Genomic DNA, 20,318 nt, shown 5'->3' on the forward strand with positions numbered 1-20,318 from the left:
TTGTGACATTCACGCTACCTCTCCTCTGATTGGATCTGGACTACTGACAACAGCTGATTCAGCAACTGCTGGGTGCTCAATTAGTGCACTCTCCACTTCAAATGGCCCAATACGGTACCTAGAAGAGGCAAAGAAGCCTTTAATCACTACACCCAAGCAGGAGATCTCCCTTGGCAAATCGTTACTTTCTGAAGAGTGGCAGTGTACAAACCCAGCGGATATAATGACGTCATCAGCTCTGCCGACAAACCGGAAATAACCATCACTGTCCATCACTCCTCTGTCTCCCGTGACATAAAAACCCCGTCTTATGGTGGCAGCAGTTTTCTCTGGATTGTCCTACGAATCAGAGATGACATTGGAGATGTTTTTGGTCAGAACAGAAAAAGGTATGGCACCTATGACGTGCCTAGTACATTGTACATTTTATTAGTAAAAAATTTAAAAAGGTAGTTCCTAGTATAGACTATGAAAGATCCAAGAGTGTAATAAAAGGTAAACCTCTCTTCCTCTTCTGGCCCCACATATCTACCTCCCCCCCACACCCCCCAAAGCCTCTTCCGTTGTCCTTTCCGAGAACAACCACTGCAGCTGGTTTCTTACATGTAGAATTTAATCTTTACAAAAGCCTTAGGAGAGAGTTGATATTCTTTCCGTTTTAGAGCTGATTAAAGAGGCTTGGATTTTGTGACTTGCCCAAGGTTACATAGCAAAACGCGCTGGACATGCACTTTGGCCCCACGTCTGTATGACTTCCTCTTATCACATTTTCTATTAAAGTATGAATAGCATGTTCTACATTCTCATACCACATATTCGGAGAACAAAGAGAAATGTCGTGTAGGTGTTAGTCTGATGGAAATATCCCCTTCTTTTCCAGGTGGTAGAACGTCGCCATTTTCATCTATAATCTAGAATGACAGAAACAGTTTAAGCACCTAAAATTTTCTTTTCACAAAATGAAAATGAGTTGTGAATAGTTGTGTAATGAAGAGCCGAAAACGGAAACATCCGGTCTTCTTTATTGGACCAGTTAGATGTTACCCACCTGAACATCATGGGGTGGTGCTCTTATCCCCATTGAGCCTGGTTTAATTTCTTGTCCTTTGTAAGTGCCACAAATTATTCCCTGTTGAGAGGACATGTTTTACATAACGATGTCAAAATCGATTTTCTGTAGCTTTATCATGGCAATGAAACCCAAGACCCAGTTTTGACTGATTTTCCCAGTATTCAAGCTCATCTTCCAAAATACACAATTTGAGACCAGTGGTTCTCAAACTTGAGCATGTGTCAGAATCACCCAGAGCATTGTTACAACACAGATTGCTGGACCCCATCTCAAGAGTTTCTCATACAATAGGTTGGGGAGCAGGTCAGGGGATGCTGATACTCCTGGTTTGAGGGCCACACTTTGGAAATCACTCCTTTTGACTAAGAGCACCGTTAAGTGCACCTTCTAACTCCCCACTGGGACTCTTTGGGGTCCTTCCCAGTGCATTGGAAAGATGAGTTACTCAATTTTGAATCTCTTCAACCCCCGCCTAATACCTCTGATACCCTGTGTGAGGAAGAACAGTCAAGCCCAAATGGGCAGTTAAAAAGTTTGGGGAAACCATCACAATTTCAAGCATGATGGGGGCACTTCAAGGGCTCAGTTGACAGTTCTGGGGTTGAAAGCCTCCCAATATGCTAAACTTGAAATTTGCCCGTTAAACACCATTTCTGGAGTTCCCGTCGTGGCTCAGTTGAAATGAATCTGACTAGCATCCATGAGGACGCAGGTTCTATCCCTGGCCTTGCTCAGTAGGTTAAGCATCTGAGCTGTGGTGTAGGTCACAGACATGGCTCGTATCCCACGTTGCTGTGGCTGTGGTGTAGGCTGGCGGCTATAGCTCCGATTCGACCCCTGAGAACCTCCATATGCCTCGGATGCGGCCCTAAAAAGAAAAAGAACAAAAACAAAATGCCAACAAAAAAAAATGTACCACTTCTGTCTGTCCGTAGCCCTCATACACGTTCAGCCCAGTTTGCGCCCTCCACTGTTCCAGCACCTCTGAATTGAGTGGCTCCCCTCCTGTCAGGCAGTGCTTCAGGCTCTTAAATTTGTACCTAGAGAGAGAGTGGCATGGGGTCTTTTGGAGAGAGAAACATGAGTGGCTTTCATTGCCAGATAATTAGGACATTGGCAATAAGCAAAGAACTAGTAGAGGCAAGTCTTAGGAAAGTTCATTCAGTGTATATTTGTTGAGCATCTATTATCTTGCCAGACATTGTTCTTCTAGGCACATGGGGCATGTTAGGATTAAAACAAAGATTCCTAATGGAGTTTATGTTTTAGCAGGTTATTAAAGAGGGGGAAAAGATAGGAGAAAATGCTAACAAAGATATCAAGCACTTACTTAATGAGCCGAGAAATATGGCAGCTAATGTTAATTGAATATCTATTATATTCAGGGGCTTTCAGAGCACTCTCTTAATCCCTCAAACCCCTGTTTTATAGATGAGGACGTTAGGCTGAAAAACTTGCCCATGGCCTCCCAAATAATAAAGGACAGAGTTCAGTGCTGCTGATGTTGAATTCTTACCACAGCCCCATGGAGTAGCTCTTAATTATCTCCTATGGATGGAATTAAGGGAGGTTTAGCAAGGTCCTCTTGAGTGTCTGAAGTCCACTATTAGTAAGGAGCAGACCCCTGCCTATTTGACTTTGGAGATTGGGCTTTTAACCACTGCTCTTACTACTCAGCTGCCCAACAGGGCTCAGGTGAGAATGCTTTATTATATCTGCTTTATTCTGTCTCTCAGAGCAATCTCCATCCTAGATGGCCACACCTTGGGGGAACAAGGGATGGGCAAGCCTGTCCTTTTTTTGTTTTGTTTTTGCTTTGAAACATCCAGGTTTGGGGGAGAAGGTGGGGACTGCGATGGCTTAAGTTGGTTTTTCTCTTTCTTTCTCTCTCTCTTATGTATTGAATTCACATCAGTTACATAAATATACTTTGAAATTTCACCAAATGTTCAGGTGATTTGGCTAAGTTGAATATAAGCTTCAAGCCATAAGAGTTCATTAATTCCAGGCAGTGTAAATGTAGTTGTGGGATTTTTTTAGGGGGTAGGGTGATGGGAGTGCTGGGATTATAGAGCTCTGGTTGTTTCTAGAAAAATGTTCAGTTGTCCCTAGAGGCTTTCCCAGTGATTCTTAAACTGAGGGTGACTTTGCAGGTGCCCCCTTGCCCAGGAGAGTCTAGACATGTCTGGAGACATCTTTGATCATCACCACTGGTGGAGAGGGAGGTGCTACTGGCATAGAGTAGGAAGAGGCCCGGTAGAATGTTGCCTAACATGCTACAATGCACAGGACTCCATGACACAGAATTATTCGGTCCAAAATGTCAATAGTGGCAAGACTGAGAAACTCTGGGCTATCTTTTGCTTAAAAGGGGAGATCTGTGATGCTGGATTATAACTTTTGTTTGTGGTTCAAGCAGAGATTTCTGCCCAAATACCTCCTAAGGTCTTTTTGCACAAGCATACGGTAGACGGTGGGAGGGCCGCACAGGGTCGTGATGGGATAAGTAGCAAGCACCTGGATGATGGAGAAAGACACAGATGTCAGAAGTGGTTACTTAAAGGCCATGACTGGAGCTCATGTCTACAACCTCTTATTCTTTTCCATTAACTTGTGCTCATCTCGCGATTTTTCAGTAAGCAAATATTTATCAGTTGTCACTCGTGACTATATCTCTTAGAAATGTCCATCTATTGCAAAGAATATGTATATGTAATAACAGACGTGCACAATCAAATTAAACAAAAGGCGAATTGCTGAATCTGATAACAACCCCAAAGTGTGCACTGATTTATTCTACATCAGGGCCGAAAATTGTCTTTCATAGTGGACTCTTGAAACTTCATATACTCTACTGAATCTGAATGTAAGCTAACTTACCCAGACATTTCCAGCACCATCTCTATAAAAGACAGCAATTGTTTTGAGCAGATCGATTAAATGTATTAAGGGATTTTTATGTATTCTATTATTCTTTTATTTATTGTTTAGGATTTGCTGGACTCATTATACTTCCAGCTCCTTAAAATCAAATAATGATCTAGTCATCTCAAATCTAGAGAAATACTAATGTTTTAGACATCCTCTTTGAGAAGAAGTTCCACCGTCACTTAATGTATCGACAATTTGTATCAAATTTATTTGGGAGAAGGTTCTCAAGACATCTAGTCTATCTGGATTGTCATAGATCAAGAATAATTTTTGATCTCTAGCATTTCTACTGTGTGTACCTGCCCCCTAGATGCCAAGTTTCTTAACAAGTAATGTAGCTAAGAACAGCGTAAACCCATAAAGATTTCTATAGCACTTAAAGTACATTACCTTGGTAAAATAAGAATATTTTTATTTTAGTATTTTTATTTCATATATTAAATGGAATTAATATTATATTAATATAGAATGATACTATATATTCTTATTTAAATATTTTAAAATTTAATATTTCATAAAAGAATATTTTTATTTTAATATTCTCATTTTAATAGTCTTGTTTATTTAATATATTAATAAGAATTTTAATGTTATATATGTTATATGATGTTGTAATAATAATATATTATTAAATATTCCTATTAGATATTATAAAATATGTAATACTTTATGAAAAGGAATATTCTTATTTTACAAATATTTTTTATTACTCAATGAAAATATTACATTTATAGTGTACAGTGATCATCATAATCCAATTTTATAGGATTTCCATCCCACAACCCCAACGCATCCCCCCACCCCCCAAACTGTCTCCTTTGGAGACTATAAGGTTTCAAAGTCTGTGAGTCAGTATCTAGTCTGCGAAGAAGTTCATTCTGTCCTTTTTTCAGATTCCACATGTCAGTGAATGTGGAATTAACTTACCAACCTCATGTCACTTTGTAAATCTGATGTAGAGATTCTAGTTCTTACGTTACTCTGCATTTCTTTTACAATTCTCAAGCCATCTCGTCAAACCAGTTAACAAACGAACAATGTGTTTTTTATTGAATAATATATATTTTGTTAAATTTGACAATTCATGGTTGAAAAATAATTGGCCTGAATTGAATTCTAAAGGCTAAAGAAATCAGAGCCATCTGATATCTCAATCTAGCCCTTGCTGACTGAGAAGGTTGGGCCTACCTGGTTTCAAGAAGAAAGCTGGGTTCTGAGAATTAACAAGTGAGAAGCATCAGGTGCGGGGAGCTGTTCTGGGAGAAAGGTGGGGAAGCAACGAGCTGTTCTGGGAGAAAGGTTACACCATCCACCGTCTTCTCTACACAGGAGTTCGGATTATCAGCTATTGTCTTTGTTTCACTGACTCAGAAACCAAAGATTTATTTACATTTGAAATTTCTAACCTGTTATATACAACCTGACTCTTAAGCGGCCACAGATTTAGCAATACTAGCAAATCCTGAACAATTGGAAGCATAAGAATGGATTTTATGCCTGAGAGTGTTGGGGGTGTACCTTCTTCATTCTGTTAAAGACATTCAAACGCCAAGTCCCTGGAGACTTCACTTCTTAAAAAAGAGTGATTTTCATAAGCCTTGAGAAGCCCTATCTATGTTCTGAGCAGTTATTTCTCTGGGTTTGGGGGAAGACGAGGGATAGACAATGATATTTGTAAATAGAAATTATCACTTACATCTAGGACGGTGTCAGTGTTAAACTGGGCCATCCGATGCACAAAGACACAGGATCCCATAAGCCAGGGGGAAAACAGACTGCCAAGGGAAGCTTTGATCCACCCCGTGTCACTAATGTTCCATATGGTATCTGAGGACTTCAGGTCAAACCAATGCCTAGATGATAATGGAGAAGCAAGAAAAAAAGACCAAGCCCAAAATGGAAAAACAAAACAGGAAAGCAAACAGATTGGTATCTTTAAGGAATGGCCTTGCCCAGAACCTCAATGGATACAGAGAAGGGTCACAAGAAGCCCCACAGGTGAGGGATTCTACCTCTCACACTTCATTAGAAGACTTAGTCTGAGAGTGGAGTAGGAGGCTGGTGTGGCATCGGACTTTGTCCATTGATGTGACAAATATTGACTGAGCAAATATATGATAGGTACCGTTCTACTGCAGTGAGCAGGGTAGACCAGATCTCTATTTTAGGGAGATAGTGAACAAGCACATAGAAAATTAATAAGTAACATCAATATCATGATTTCAAATAGTGATAAGCGCAATGACGAAAATAAAATAGGGTAACATGATAGTTTTAGAATATCTTGGAAGGCCTCTCTAGGTGGATAAGTTTACTTGGCAAAAAGAAGGAGCTAGACAGGTGGCTGTGGTGATTAACTCAAGGTCATTTTCTAAGTTCTCGTCTGATCAGTTGGTTAGATGGTGTCATTTACTGAGCTACGTTTGGGTAGGGACATTAAGAGTTCTGTTTTGTAGATATTTCATTGGCGGTATCTAATAGCTCTCCCATTAGAGGGGCCAGCTAGGCAATTGGATACCCATGTTGGCAGCTCAGGGAAGAATTTGACAAAAGCAGAGTTTTCCTCCATACCTTCCACAGTGGGCAGACCCAATTCCAAGACTGCTTTGAGAGTGCTGGGCCATCTTGGGCGAGCCTGAGGTCCCACTAGTGAAAAAAATGGCCATTGATTCTTGACTTCCTGTCTCCACACAGCTGTGCTCTGTAGAGGCGTTTCTGTAATATGAACCCCAAGATGTGGCTAAATACGGCAGACCAGTTTAGCTTTGATATTTCTTTTGTTCAGCTACTTATGCCCTCTTGGATAACTCATAACACACCAATGGAATTTTGAGACTCATGTGTCATATTTTTAATATCCCGGGTTGAAGGAGACAGGGTTGAGGACATTTTAATTCATTTTGATGAGAAACGATTAAGATTGTCATTGAAGCTGTAAAACAGGATTAATTACATAAACATACACTATGTCGACGAGCATAGTTTCATGAAATATTAATGTCATTTTTGTTGGTTAACTTGCCTTCTGATTCCCCAAATAAAAAGAGCTCATTCAATTTTATTGATTTTTTTTTCAGTATAAATATAGATTGAAATTGGCATGAGCTGGGTTGGAGAAAGGGGAATTTCTTTATATTTCTATTACTAACCAACTAACCAACCAACAACAAAAAACAAAACAAAACAAAACCCCACCCAACTCATATTTGAATGCTTCTCAGTCCAGTATGGAAACCTTTTGATATAAGGCTTTGCTTTTCTTTTTTCTTTTTTTTTTCTTTCTTTTACTAAACAAAGAGGCATTACAATCTGTGAGTGACAAGCATATTTTCAAACAGGGTTTCTGTTGTATGATTTGTCTCTCTTGGGATACCTGAGTTATATATCTTTTTGGATTTCTCAGAATTGACTATATTCTGATGACTCCAAATGTATACCTTTACCTTCCTGATCCTGAGACTCAAATATCTACCCCTTGCCACACATCATTTGGATGTTCTTAGCCCCTTCAACCTCAGTACATTCAATTCCAGCTGATCATACCCCACCAAGTCATCCAGATTATAAAGCAGAAGATTCCCTCCTTCATTTTTTTTTTTTTGTCTTGTCTTTTTGGGGCCGCACCCAGGGCATATGGAGGTTCTCAGGCTAGGGGTCAAATCAGACCTGTAGCTGCTGGCCTACTCCACAGCCACAGCAATGCAGGATCTGAGCCGCATCTGTGAGCTACACCACAGCTCACGGCAACACCAGATCCTTAACCCACTGAGTGAGGCCAGGAATCAAACCTGCATCCTCATGGATGCTAGTCTGCTTTGTTTCCACAGAGCCACGACGGGAACTCCTCTTCCTTCATTCTTCATGTCCAATCAGTCTCCAAGTCCTGCCACAAGTTCTTTAGTGTGGGATTCTTTAATGGGACACTTCTCTCAATCCTGTTCACCAGACCCCAGATTTAGAACCTCATCGTCTCTCCCATAGAGGAGACTTCAGGATGGTCTCTTTGATTCCTGTCTGGTTCTTTTCAAATTTATGTTTTATGCAGTTGCCAGGGAAGTCTATTAAAAGCCAAACTGACCTTGACACTTCCCTTCTTAAAACTCTTCAAGGGCTTCCCTTGCCTATGGGGTGAGGTTAAAGGCTTGGCATACATGTCAAATCTTTATATGAGAGGCCACAATGTGGACTCTGCTTGCTCATTTAGACTCCAGTCTGAGCTGATATTTTCTTCTCTAGCCACCCAGAAGTGCTCGTTGTCTATCCCCTTCACACCTCAGGAGTTTTTTGCCTCCGTATTTTTACTCATGCTGTTCTTCCACCTGGAACGTTGTTTCAGTCCCCTCAAGACCAGAATTCAGGGTTCCAGGCCTACAGGGAAGGGTCCTTTTTATTAAGATAGGAAAAAAGAAACATTGGTCTGGTCCATAATTTTGACTTTTTCTCCATCCTATTATACATATTCTGGAAATGTTCATGGATGTCTAGCCTTAGGAGGCAGAAAGGTGTTAAAATTAATTCCTGGGAGTTCCCATTGTGACTCAGCAGGTTCAGAACGAGATGCAGTCTCTGTGAGGATGTGGGTTTGACTCCTGGCTTTGCTCAGTGGGTGGAGGATCTGGCATTGCTGTGATCTGTGGCATGGTTGCAGAGGTGGCTCAGATCTGGTGTTGCTGTGGCTGTGGTGTAGGCATCCGCCGCAGTTCCAATTTGACCCCTAGCCTGGGAACTTCCACATGCCACAGGTGTGGCTGTAAAAGGAAAATAAATAAATAAATAAAATTATTTCCTGGAAGATTGATTCTAACCTAGTGAAATTAACCATCATTATTGCAGTATGTGGTTTTCTGAGAGACGGGCTAACTGCAGGCAATGGATAGCTCTTCTTTCCTTAGTTTTTAGAGAAACAATCCATGGCATTTTTGGAGATATGACCCTCCAGACTTGTTTATTTGAAGTGGGAATTCCCTGTATCTTGAAGAAATACCCCTGAAATGTGTAAATTTCAGTTCAAAATTAAGGTTAGTTCAGATGCCTCTGTCTTTTGTGAACTTCATGGCCCCTTTAAAACCTTAAACTTGACTCAGCAAGCAGGATGTTGCCCGGTTGTCTGAGGCAGGGGTCTTTGGAGTCGGGGTGCCTGTTGCTCGGGGGGTGTGCAAGACAACTGGGATGGGGAAGAAAATAGGAGACTTCAGATTAAATATATTTTAAAATTCATTCCTTGAGATGTTTCTTCTTTCTTTTTTGGCCACCTTGAGGCATATGGAGTTCCCCGCCAGGGATCAGATCTGAGCGGCAACAGCACATCCTTAACCCAGGGTGCCAGGCCAGGGATTGAACCTGCATTGCCACAGTGGGAACGCCAAAATGTTTACTTTTGATAAATATGTGATGTACAAAAGTACATATATATAATTTATAAATAAGTAAATAAATATACATGTATTAGGGAAGTGTGTAAAAAAACATTTTACTGAGGGATGTGCATATTCAATCTGAATACCACTCCCTTAGGGAGTCACTGCAGTGACTTTATTAACTTGAGAATAATCATAATAGTAATTATAATTACAATAATACTAATGGAGTGCTTACTCTGTGCCAAGTCTTGTGCTAGACACTTCCCATGCTTCATCATTTTCGATTCTTTTATAACCTCATGTGTGGATACTAGTTTATGGATAAGATACAGAGTTTCAGACATACAGACTTATTCAGAGTTACACAATTTATAAAAGACACAAACAAGATTCACTGGCATGGCACTGGGAGAGAATTTGGGGATTGACGAATGGGATTTGGTTTACACTAATTAGTAGGATTAAATTTCATTCCAACAAGGAAAACTGCCTTGATTCAACAGTTTATATGTCTTCTTTCTATAAGCTTCTTTGGAAGAATTAAAAAAAAAAACCCACAAGCTATTTAATAGCTCTTTGAAGGAGGAAACCATTAATTAACACCTTACTTGCTCCCCCACCCCCTGTTTTTTGAGTTTAGGAAGCATTTCCTCACATATTGGCTTACTTAATCTTCAAAAAAACACTTGTGATTTATGCAGTATAATTATCCCCATTTTACATATGAGGAAAACTGAGGTTAAGGAACCTGTTTTGTGTATTCATTCATCAGTAAATATTTCTTAAGCACCAACCAAATGGTAGGAACTGGGCTTAGAGAGAGATCAATCACACAAATAGTGCCTCTGCCTTCTTGGAGCTTACAGTTTAGAGCAAGAGTTGGCAAATTTTTTCTGTAAAGTACCAGATAATAACTATCTTAGACTTTGTGGGTCGTAGCGTCTCTGCTGCAACTACTCAGCTCTGCTCTTGTGAGATGAGAGCAGCCATAGACAATATGTACACAAATGTGTTCCCATAAAACTTTATTTATAAAAATGCATGCCAAACAGAATCGGCTTATAGGCCCTAGTTTGACAACCCCTACTGTAGAGGAGAAAAATAGACAGTAAATAAAGGAACAAATGAATGGATATGATATTCAGATAGTAATGAGTACTATGAAGAAAACAACAGGATGATGTGATAGAGTGGCTTGGAGCGCTACTCTAGAAAGGGACAGCCTCACTGAGGGTAAAACATTCGACCTGAACTCTGATAGTCAACTGTGAAAAGGACTGAGGAAGAGCATTCTAGGCAGAAGAAACAGCAGGTGCAAAGGCCCTGAGGTGGGCCATGTTTGAGGACTCAAAGGGTGGCCAGAGGGAGTCAGGGCAGTGGGAGATGTGGTCCAGGTCTTAAGCAAGCACCAAGCTGGGCAGGAGGCTCATCTCAGGCCATGGCAGGAGGCAGGGAAACAGAAGCAGAGCTATCTCCCTTCCTTCTGACCTTAAAAACAGTTTATTAGGTCATTCTTTCTGGTAAGGAGCCCATATCAACCCACAATGTACTGAGTCCTTGGAGGGAAGGAGACCCTGAGACGTAGTTGTGGTTGTTGCTACTGCTGGCATTGCAGGTTGAGAGGGGATGGGAATACTCACTGAAATAACTCCTGGAAGCTGAGCCACCCATTCCGGCTGTGTGGAGACACCAGGAGTTTGGTCTTCAAGTCGGGACACTCTGACACAACAGACTCCACTGCAGGGACCACCTCATCACTGGCCACAATGCACTTGGCCTTGGATGCTCGCAGCCGATAGAGGAGGTCTTTTGCTGTCAGCTGGGTTGTTCCCGGCATGAAGACAAGCCCTGAGAAAGAGAGAGAGCCCTGAGCTGAACAGAACTGTTGTCCATTAGGCTGTTCGCAGACCGTGGAAACGTGCCTGGGTGGGGAGGAGCTGCAGAATCTAACCTTCAGCTACCTCTGCCTTGGTCCTCGGTTTGTCCCTCTGGACCCTGATCACTGGGAGGTCCTTAGAACACTGGCTTCTGAGTCCGGCAGTCCCTGGGTTTAATCCTGCCCTTCCGACTTACTAGCTTTGTGACCTTGAACATGATGCCTGATCTCTCTGTGCCTTCCTTTCCTTCTCTGTAAAATAGGAAAATACCAGTAAGGGTCTGGCCTATCATAGGCATTATGATGGTGAGGTATTATTATGTACCATTTTGTGGAACATTTGAATCATAATTACATAATCCTTATGTAATAGCCCTTTACAGCAGCATGTAACACATTTTCATGAACATGATTTCATTCAGTCCTCTGAACCAATGATCTCGAAAGTGAGTTTGGCACGATCATCCACTGGTGATGAGAAAATAAATTAGAATTTTAAAACCTTTATTGAGACATTAGAATTCTGCTTATGACTTTATCTCATGTATATCTAATACACATATATATTATAGTAAGCATACAATATTAGTAAAATAGAATAGAAATAACTACTTAGATGGGGGGGGGGTGTCCCAGATATTTTTATTGATAGATTGTGTAACCAAAATAAAAACCCAAAGACCACTGCTCTAAGCAACTGTGCACGTTCATGTAGTTGTTGCTATCTGATGCCATGTGAGATTGGGTCATAGTTGACAAGAGGCAGAGTCACCCCTAAGCTGGGTCTCCCCAGTGGTCTGGCATCATCAAAATTTACCTACACTACTTTAGCAATGTTTAGTTGATCCCACCTTCTCACTTCATTCTAAACACTGGCCTGAGATGGACCTGATTTTAGAGTGCCAATGCCTAATGAGAAAAACATATACAGGAGAATTAGATGAAAAAGAGATGGCAGGTGCTTTGCACTTTCTAAAGGAATTCAGTGGGAAGAAAGTGTATGTAAAGCATTATAAAGAGCCTGTACCATTTATTGAGCATGTAATATATGCCTGGTTTCTCATTTAAAATTAACCTCAGCATATAGATGGCAACTAGCATCTAATGCTAGGATGCAAAGTAAGTGGCAGAATCAAGATTCAAAATACACTTTTCAGACTCCCAAGACCAGTGCCGTATAGCAGACTACTTATTTCTTGGTGTTTCCTGAAGTCAGCTATGTAGGGAGATGTGCAGTTTGAATTACTAGAAAAGAAACTTAAATAACTGAATATATATATATATATTGCTTTTTAGGGCTGCACCCACGGCATATGGAGGTTCCCAGGCTAGGAGTCCAGTCAGAGGTGTAGCTGCCGGCCTGCACTGCAGCCACAGCAACTCGGGATCCCAACCACATCTGCGACCCACACCACAGCTCACGGCAACACCGAATCCTTAACCCACTGAGTGAGGCCAGGGATGGAACCCGCAACCTCATGGATACTAGTTGGGTTCGTTAACCTCTGAGCCATGGCGGGAACTCCCCGATTACTGAATATACTGTAAAAGCTCTTCAGAATTTCCTAGTGGCCTAGCAGTTAGGGATCCAGTGTTGTCACTGCGATGGCTCTGGTTCAATACTTGGCCTAGGAACTTCCACATGCCAAGGGCTTGGCAAAAAAAAAAAAAAAACCCACAAATAAAAAAAAAATAAAAGCTTTTATATGTCATCTCCTTTTGAAAAAATTAATAAAGATGTGATATAGGGAAGTTAACCAAGAAAACATCTCATAGTATTCACTCAATATAAAAATATAAGATTATTTATTTTGCAAACCACTTATTCTCAGAAATTATTAGTGCTCTTGGTAGATTTGTGATGTGATGTATTCAGTGGGTAGCTTGGGGGTCAGGAGGACGTTCTCGTCTAGTTGGTTTCAGACTATGTATGCTTTATAGCAAAATCAAAATATTTTGCCACATGGACTGTGGTACTAACATCACATCCTCACTCAGAAGATTGAATAATTCTGAGCTTGAAAACATAATCTTCGGCTGCTCGTTTAACATTTAATTTACTTTATGTTTTTCACCTTTCAGATTGTGGGTTCATTTTTAATCTCAAATTTCCAAAATTGTATAAATTATGTTAGGTAATATTGAATACATTTTTATGATAAATTACCAGCTTTTAATCTCCTTCCAGTCAACAATGGGTTTCACATTTGCAAGTTCCTTTTTATAGTGAATGCAAAAAGAATTTTATATATTGCTGCTTTTGTTTGTTTGTTTGTTTATTTATTTATTTTTAATTTTTTTTTGTCTTTTTGCCATTTCTAGGGCCACTCCCGCAGCATATGGAGGTTCCCAGGCTAGGGGTCTCATCGGAGCTGTAGCCGCTGGCCTATGCCAGAGCCACTGCAACAGGGGATCCGAGCCGTGTCTGCAACCCACACCACAGCTCACGGCATCTCGGGATCCTTAACCCACTGTTGCTGCTTTTGTTTAAAACAGGCAGCAAGAGCATTTTTCAACATCATTATGAAATCCTTATAATGATCCTTTTAATGGTAATCCATCGAGTTGAGGCATCATAGTTTCAATGAGCCATAAACACACCTCCACTAAACTTTATTCTCAGCTGACCTACGTTCTTTAATTGTTTCTATGTAGTCGTTTCCACCTTTTCCTATGATTAATGATATCGTAAAAATCATCTTTGTGTTCTCTATTGTAGTATATCCTTTGGAATTCTTATTTATTTTTGATTGACTTATAAACATTTATGTCGTGGTCTAGAGCAGGGGTGGCAAACTTTCTCAGTACAGAGCCAGATAGGAAACAGTTTAGGCTTCGTGAGCCATAACATCTGTGTCTCAACTAGCAATTCTGCTGTTGTAGAGCAAAAAGAATGATGGACAATAGGTAAACGAGTGAATGAGATGTATGCTAATAGAGATGGAGCAGGACAATTAAATGGTTAAAAAATTCTACTAGGGGATTAAAGACAGAAAGGGAGTTGGGGAGACTGTTGTAATCTCATGACCACTCAAGAAAAGAATACAGTATCCTTGGAGTTCCCGGTGTGGCACAGTGGTTCATGAATCCCACTAGGAACCATGAGGTTGGGGGCTCGATCCCTGGCTGTGCTCATTAGGTTAAGGATCTGGTGTTGCCGTGGGCTGTGGTGTAGGCTGGAGACGTGGCTTGGATCCTGCATTGCTGTGGCTCTGGTGTAGGCCAGTGGCTACAGCTCCGATTTGACCCCTAGCCTGGGAACCTCCATATGCCGAGGGAGTGGCCCCAGAAAAGGCAAAAAGACAAAAAAAAAAAAAAGAATACAGTATCCTAGCAACAAGTTACACTCCCTTGAAGGAAGACCAGGTGCCTGTAAGCATCAGACACACTCAAGCCACAAACCCTGATAGTTAAAACACAAGACAACAGGAGATGGGGTCTGAATCTTGTTACATGAAGTCAGGGAGTTAATAGTCCTGGCAGAGTAGCATTTCTGCATGTAGCCAAGACAGAAATATAGATGAAAGTGGAAAAAACTAGGTAAAAGGGGACCAAAACCTGGCATGAACTATCATATTTTAGTGTATATTACTGCTCTTTAGCTAATATACTTATGATTTAAAGAGTGCCATGGCTCTCTATGGTGTATGATTTAAAGAGCCCGTCATGGCTCAGTGGTTAAAAACCTGACTAGTATCCTTGAGGACAAGGGTTCGATCCCTGGCCTTGCTCCGTGGGTTAAGGATCTGGTGTTGCCGTGAGCTTCACTGATGTGGCTCAGATCCCATGTGGCTGTGGCTGTGGCTGTGGCTGTGGCTTAGGCTGGCAGCTACAGCTCCAATTTGACCCCTCGCCTGGGAACCTTTGTATGCCACAGGTGTGGCCCTGAATAGACAAAAGACAATAAAGTAAGACAAAATAATGCCATGATAGTCCCAGTTAAACCATATGGGGTCAAAGAAGGAACTAATGGTGTAAGCCTTGACATCTCCTCAAAAGATGAGGAAGAACATAAGCTTCTCCTCATCCCACCTTTTCTTTGATTATAAAAATGCAGCCCCCTTTGTTCTCAAGGGCTCCTGCCTTCCTCTGCCTGCTGACTTGGATCTCTCACAAGCAATCATCTTGTGCTAATAAACTCACTCTTTGCCTACCACTTCGCCTCTCACTGAATTCTTTCCGTGCTTAGACAAAACAACCTGAGCTTCAGTAAGTCCTGACATCAAGTTAGTGATTTCAATTAAAAGACAGTGAGTTTGAGTTCCCTCCTAAGGCAGGGATGGGGGGGGTTCAAGTCCCAACCTGAATTTTGCCTGAGTTTAAGTCCCATCTGAGAAGGAGTACAGTTTCAGGTCCAATAAAACTTTATTTACAAAAATAGATGGCCAACCCATAGGCCATGCATTTTTTGTTTGTTTGTTTTGTTTTGTTTTGTTGCTGATTTCCGCCCCAGAGGGGCAAACAATCCTGTAGAAATTTTATCTGGGTACATTATAAATTACTATGGTGGGAGAAAATGTATCATTGAATACATTAAGCTTTTTGTCTGGAAAGAGGCAGAGGTTTCCAGCTGGAATCTATAGTCATATTCTTACAAGTTCTTGTGTTGTAAAATCCTTTTTCTTTCTTTTGTACTTCCATGTCAGGGAGAATCCAAACATATTTGGAGAAGAAAGTTCTGGAGCATCTGGATAAACACTGGATAAAGTCATAGCCAGCATTGCAGAGAGGCATTGGTACCCACATTGGCTTTTAGAGAGTTTTGTGTTTACGTCCCAATGGCATAGCTTTCTAGCTGTATGACTCTGGGCAAGCTTCTTAACCTCTTGGAACCTCAGTTTCCTCGCTTGCAAAATGGGTATCCCAATAATACTTACCTCTTATCGTAGCTGTTACTATTATTGCATCATGTTTGCTCCAAATTCCAAGTCTTACTCTTTTGTCTTTTGTAAGCTTAACTTCAATCAGAACTAACAATTCAGAAAAAAACCTCATTTTCCAGTCTCTCTCTCTGTTTCTACATGCATGTTTTAGCCATGTTAGCTATTGGCACTGACCTGTTCTCATACAAGCCACATTTAGGAGCCACCACTCTGGGATTCGGGGAAGAATCATGGCCACTCGGTCTCCTCTTTCTAGGCCGCAGGACTTGGTGAGCACATTGGCAGCTTTTCGGGACAAGGAGCCCAGTTCTCTAAAGCTCCATTTCACCTCGTTTCCCTGGCTATTCACCCACCACAGGGCTGGGTTGGCTGGTCTCTCTCCTGTCTGGACATGCAGGGGGACACGGGAAAGAGAGCAGAAGGCTTAGATGAGGGGTTATCAGTAAGATGTGACATCCTCTGTGATGTCCTGTCAGCACCTGCACTGTGGATTCCAGGAAGAGCAACCCAGTTTGTCTCTGGGGGGAACCGCCACTCTCCTCTTGAGCACAGCCTTGTTGAGACAGCGCCTTCCCTGATCAGTGAGTGGGCCTATCGCCCAAGTCAGGCCAATCACACCTTCTCTCTCTGAAAATGAGTTTTCCGAGTAGAACAAAAAGATAGAAAATGTCGCAGCAAAACCCGTCTATCAACTCTCGACGCTTATGCATCTGCCCTGGTTTCCCGTCCTTGCTAAGACTCCAGCTTCCAACCCAATTTTGTGAGCACTCCCATATCTGTCCAATAAATTCCTTTCTTGCTTACGTTAGCGTCTGTGCCATCAAAAAACCCTAGCGGATTTAGTGAGACCGATGAGGACTTTTATCTTTTCCCCCAAAAGGCCAAGATCTGGGTTTCATAGGTAACAGAGACCAAGATAGAGGTCCTTTGGGGGAAGAGCAGCAACTTCATTGATTTCATGAATGACGCTACATTCATGAGATGTACATGACCCTACAAAGCGAGCCATCTATACTGCAAGACCTCTTTGTGGTACTGATTACCTATGGGTAAAAATTACTCCCCCCTGGAGTTCCTGTCGTGGTGCAGTGGTTAACGAATCCGACCAGGAACCATGAGGTTGCGGGTTCGATCCCTGGCCTTGCTCACTGGGTTAAGGATCTGGCGCTGCCAGTGAGCTGTAGGTCGAAGACGCAGCTCAGATCCGGAGTTGCTGTGGCTCTGGTGTAGGCCAGCGGCTGCAGCTCCGATTCGACCCCTAGCCTGGGAACCTCCATATGCCGTGAGAGCGGCCCTAACAAAAGCAAAAAGACCAAAAAAAAAAAAAAAATTACTCCCCCCTTCTTCCCTTTCTGGAGTGCTCCTTTTGCCTTCACTGATGGGAAAATACTTCAAAGCCCAATTTCCATTTCCCTTCCTCGGTAGAGCCTTTCTCTGCCCCTCCCTCCTTCTCCTCTCTGATTTCTCTCTGTTTCTGCAGCTGGGCGCTCTCATTCCAGGCAACTCCATTCTGCTGTGTGGGATCCAGATCCCTATCCTCTGGATGAAAGCTCTGTAAGATCGGGAACTGGTTCCTTTACCTTGATAACTGGTGACCTTGGATAAGTAGCTTAACTTCTGTGGGGTTAAGCTCCTTAGTTGTAACCCCCAGGGAAGTGATGGGGATTTGATGAAATAATATAAAGTCCATATTTCTCAACCTGCCGTCGTCTTGAGTGTCACTGTTCTGCCCCATCTGTCTACCCCTGTGCTATTGTCCTTTGTATTTTCCTTTGTGTTGACCCACTTTTACTTGTACACATTTACTTAAGAGGGAAAATGTGTGTATTACGACCATAAAGAGGAAATCAGTACCATTTGTTAGAAAAGGGTTACTGAAAAATGAATCTCTACCGAAAACAACATAGTGCCCTTGAATGTTATCTCGAAATTTTCAACTTCTAGCCATTCTCTCTGTTTGAAAGACAGTTTAGCTAGTGTAAGAGAGCTGTTAAAGACAATGGATTTAGAGGAAGCCCTTCCCCTCTAATAGGAAGGATTGAGGAGTTCCCGTGGTGGCGCAGTAGTTAATGAATCCGACTAGGAACCATGAGGTTGCAGGTTCGATCCCTGGCCTTGCTCAGTGGGTTAAGGCTCTGGCGTTGCCCATGAGCTGTGGTGTAGGTCACAGATATGGCTTGGATCCCACATTGCTGTGGCTGTGGATCCGATTCAACCCCTAGCCTGGGAACCTCCATATGCCGTGGGTGCAGCTCTAGAAAGAAAAATAATAATAATAATAGGAAGGATTGATTCCCTTTATTCAATACCTTGTATATCCGGTATGTCTTCGGCAGCACAGGTCCTTGCAGTGCATTTTGGGGAGCACTGATAGGTAAAGCATTGAGCTCAGTGTCTGGCAGGAATAAGGGTCAGTAAACAGGGACTTTGACCTGGGGCTACACTAAACACTTGGTAAGGCTTATTGCTTTACTCTTCTCATCCTCTGTTTCTCTCCTAATTACTTCAATGATGACTATTCAACAAACAAGCAAAAACAAAAACAAAGCTCAAATGCCTGCTCATTGGTGAGCTTTTGACCAGCCCAAAGAAATGAATAGAGAGCCAAGAGCTGCTGTGTAGGACTTGGAGAAAATGAAGGTAAAGAGGTGTGAGTAACCATGATGACGAGGGGCAACGAGGTTCCAGAGAAAAACCAGCCATAGGTAGCTGAGGACCCAAGGCCTTCTCCGGGGAGTGAGCAGGGCAACTGGAAAACAAAGGAAACCAAGAGGGATGAAAAGATCTCATTAAAAGTGGAGCCCATGGAGTTCCCGTCCTGGCGCAGCAGAAACGAATCCGACGAGGAACGATGGGGTTACAGGTTCGATCCCTGGCCTCGCTTAGTAGGTTAAGGATCCGGCATTGGCGTGAGCTGTGGTGCAGGTCACAGAGACAGCTTGGATCTGGCATTGCTGTGGCTGTGGCGTAGGCCAGCAGCTATGGCTCTGATTCGACCCCTAGCCTAGGAACCTCCATATGCCATGGGTGAGGCCCTAAAAAGGACAAAAAGACAAAAAAATAAAAATAAAGGGGGAGCCCAGAACAAAGACATGGAAGAGAGAGAGGTAGGTGGACACTAAGCATCCGAGGGAAGCCCATCATGTTATACCTTTTCCTTTTGGGACCACTGGTCCAGCACGTCCGCAGCGAAGTTGAAGCTCTTCGGCAGCGGTCGCTCACAGAGCATTATGGCTTCGAGGTCATCAAGAGTCAGAGGCACCTGCAGCTGGTAGTCTTTGTGAAAGCGCCGGCCAGGATGCTTGGTGAGTCGGATGAACCTGAATGTCTGGTAGCAGGAAAAGATCTTCATGACGCTCAAAGGGCCTTGGCGACTTATGTGGCTGTGGACGTACTGCAGTCTGTGGGGAAGGATGGGTCGGAGGGTTAGTCTCTCCCATTGCTCTGGGGGGAGATTGGGAAATTGGGCTTGCCACCGGGGGCCCCAGGAAGTTGGGGAACACCCGAAAACACCCCCTCCTTCTTCAGAGCTGAGGCAGTTAGCCGATGGCCTGTGTCTCTGCTCCTATACGCCACCTCTTCAGTCTGCCTGCCACCCAGTTAGCCTTCAAAACACAGCAACTCACAACGGTAGGGTCGTCGGGCTCCCATCTTCTGTCCCTACCTTCTTCCCAAACAAATGATAGACAAATAAAAAATTTGCTGCCTGCATTAATTTCAAGATGTCCTTCTGTCTACCTCATGCTCTGTTCTAACCCTACCTGGTAGCTCCTTTCCTTGAATTTCCTCTTCCAGTAAAACCAGCCCACCCACTTTGCATGAATTCCTGCCCTGAAGATTTGGCCTGTTATTCCCCCACACAGCCACCCCTTGCTTCTGGCTACTCTCCCTGCCCCTGTTCTTTAGTCCTTTGTGATAACTGGTTTGAAAACTTTGGTTTAAGCCCTGGCTCAGCCATTTTGTGGCTGTAGGCTTTGGGAACATGACTTCCTCTACTTCAATGTTCTCATATGTAAAAATGGGAAAAAATATAGTACCTCTCTCTGAGGATTATTCTGAGGATTTCTTTCTTTCTTTCTTTGTCTTTTAGGGCGGCCCCCGGAGGCATATGGAGGTTCCCAGGCTGGGGGTCAAATAAGAACTGTAGCCGCCAGCCTATGCCACAACCACAGCAACGCAGGATCCGAACCGCATCT

The 20,318-nt window shown here is 42.5% G+C and overlaps 1 protein-coding gene across 1 annotated transcript in view; it reads right to left on the reverse strand.

Moving 5' to 3' along the window:
• The window catches only part of LOC125127405 (acyl-coenzyme A synthetase ACSM4, mitochondrial-like), a 30,638-nt gene that overhangs the window by 3,304 nt on the left and 7,016 nt on the right, over window positions 1-20,318 (reverse strand). The window contains exons 2-12 of the mRNA XM_047780367.1: window positions 19,274-19,523; window positions 16,297-16,507; window positions 11,004-11,211; window positions 6,575-6,718; window positions 5,700-5,856; window positions 3,510-3,589; window positions 1,989-2,112; window positions 1,049-1,129; window positions 810-911; window positions 212-339; window positions 19-118 (exon numbers count right to left, since the gene is read on the reverse strand). Coding sequence (XP_047636323.1) covers window positions 19-118; window positions 212-339; window positions 810-911; window positions 1,049-1,129; window positions 1,989-2,112; window positions 3,510-3,589; window positions 5,700-5,856; window positions 6,575-6,718; window positions 11,004-11,211; window positions 16,297-16,507; window positions 19,274-19,474 — 1,536 coding nt within the window. The 5' untranslated portion in view covers window positions 19,475-19,523. The remainder of the gene's footprint in view (window positions 1-18; window positions 119-211; window positions 340-809; window positions 912-1,048; window positions 1,130-1,988; window positions 2,113-3,509; window positions 3,590-5,699; window positions 5,857-6,574; window positions 6,719-11,003; window positions 11,212-16,296; window positions 16,508-19,273; window positions 19,524-20,318) is intronic.

Source organism: Phacochoerus africanus, chromosome 5 (genome assembly GCF_016906955.1).
Source record: "Phacochoerus africanus isolate WHEZ1 chromosome 5, ROS_Pafr_v1, whole genome shotgun sequence".
NCBI lineage: Eukaryota > Metazoa > Chordata > Mammalia > Artiodactyla > Suidae > Phacochoerus > Phacochoerus africanus.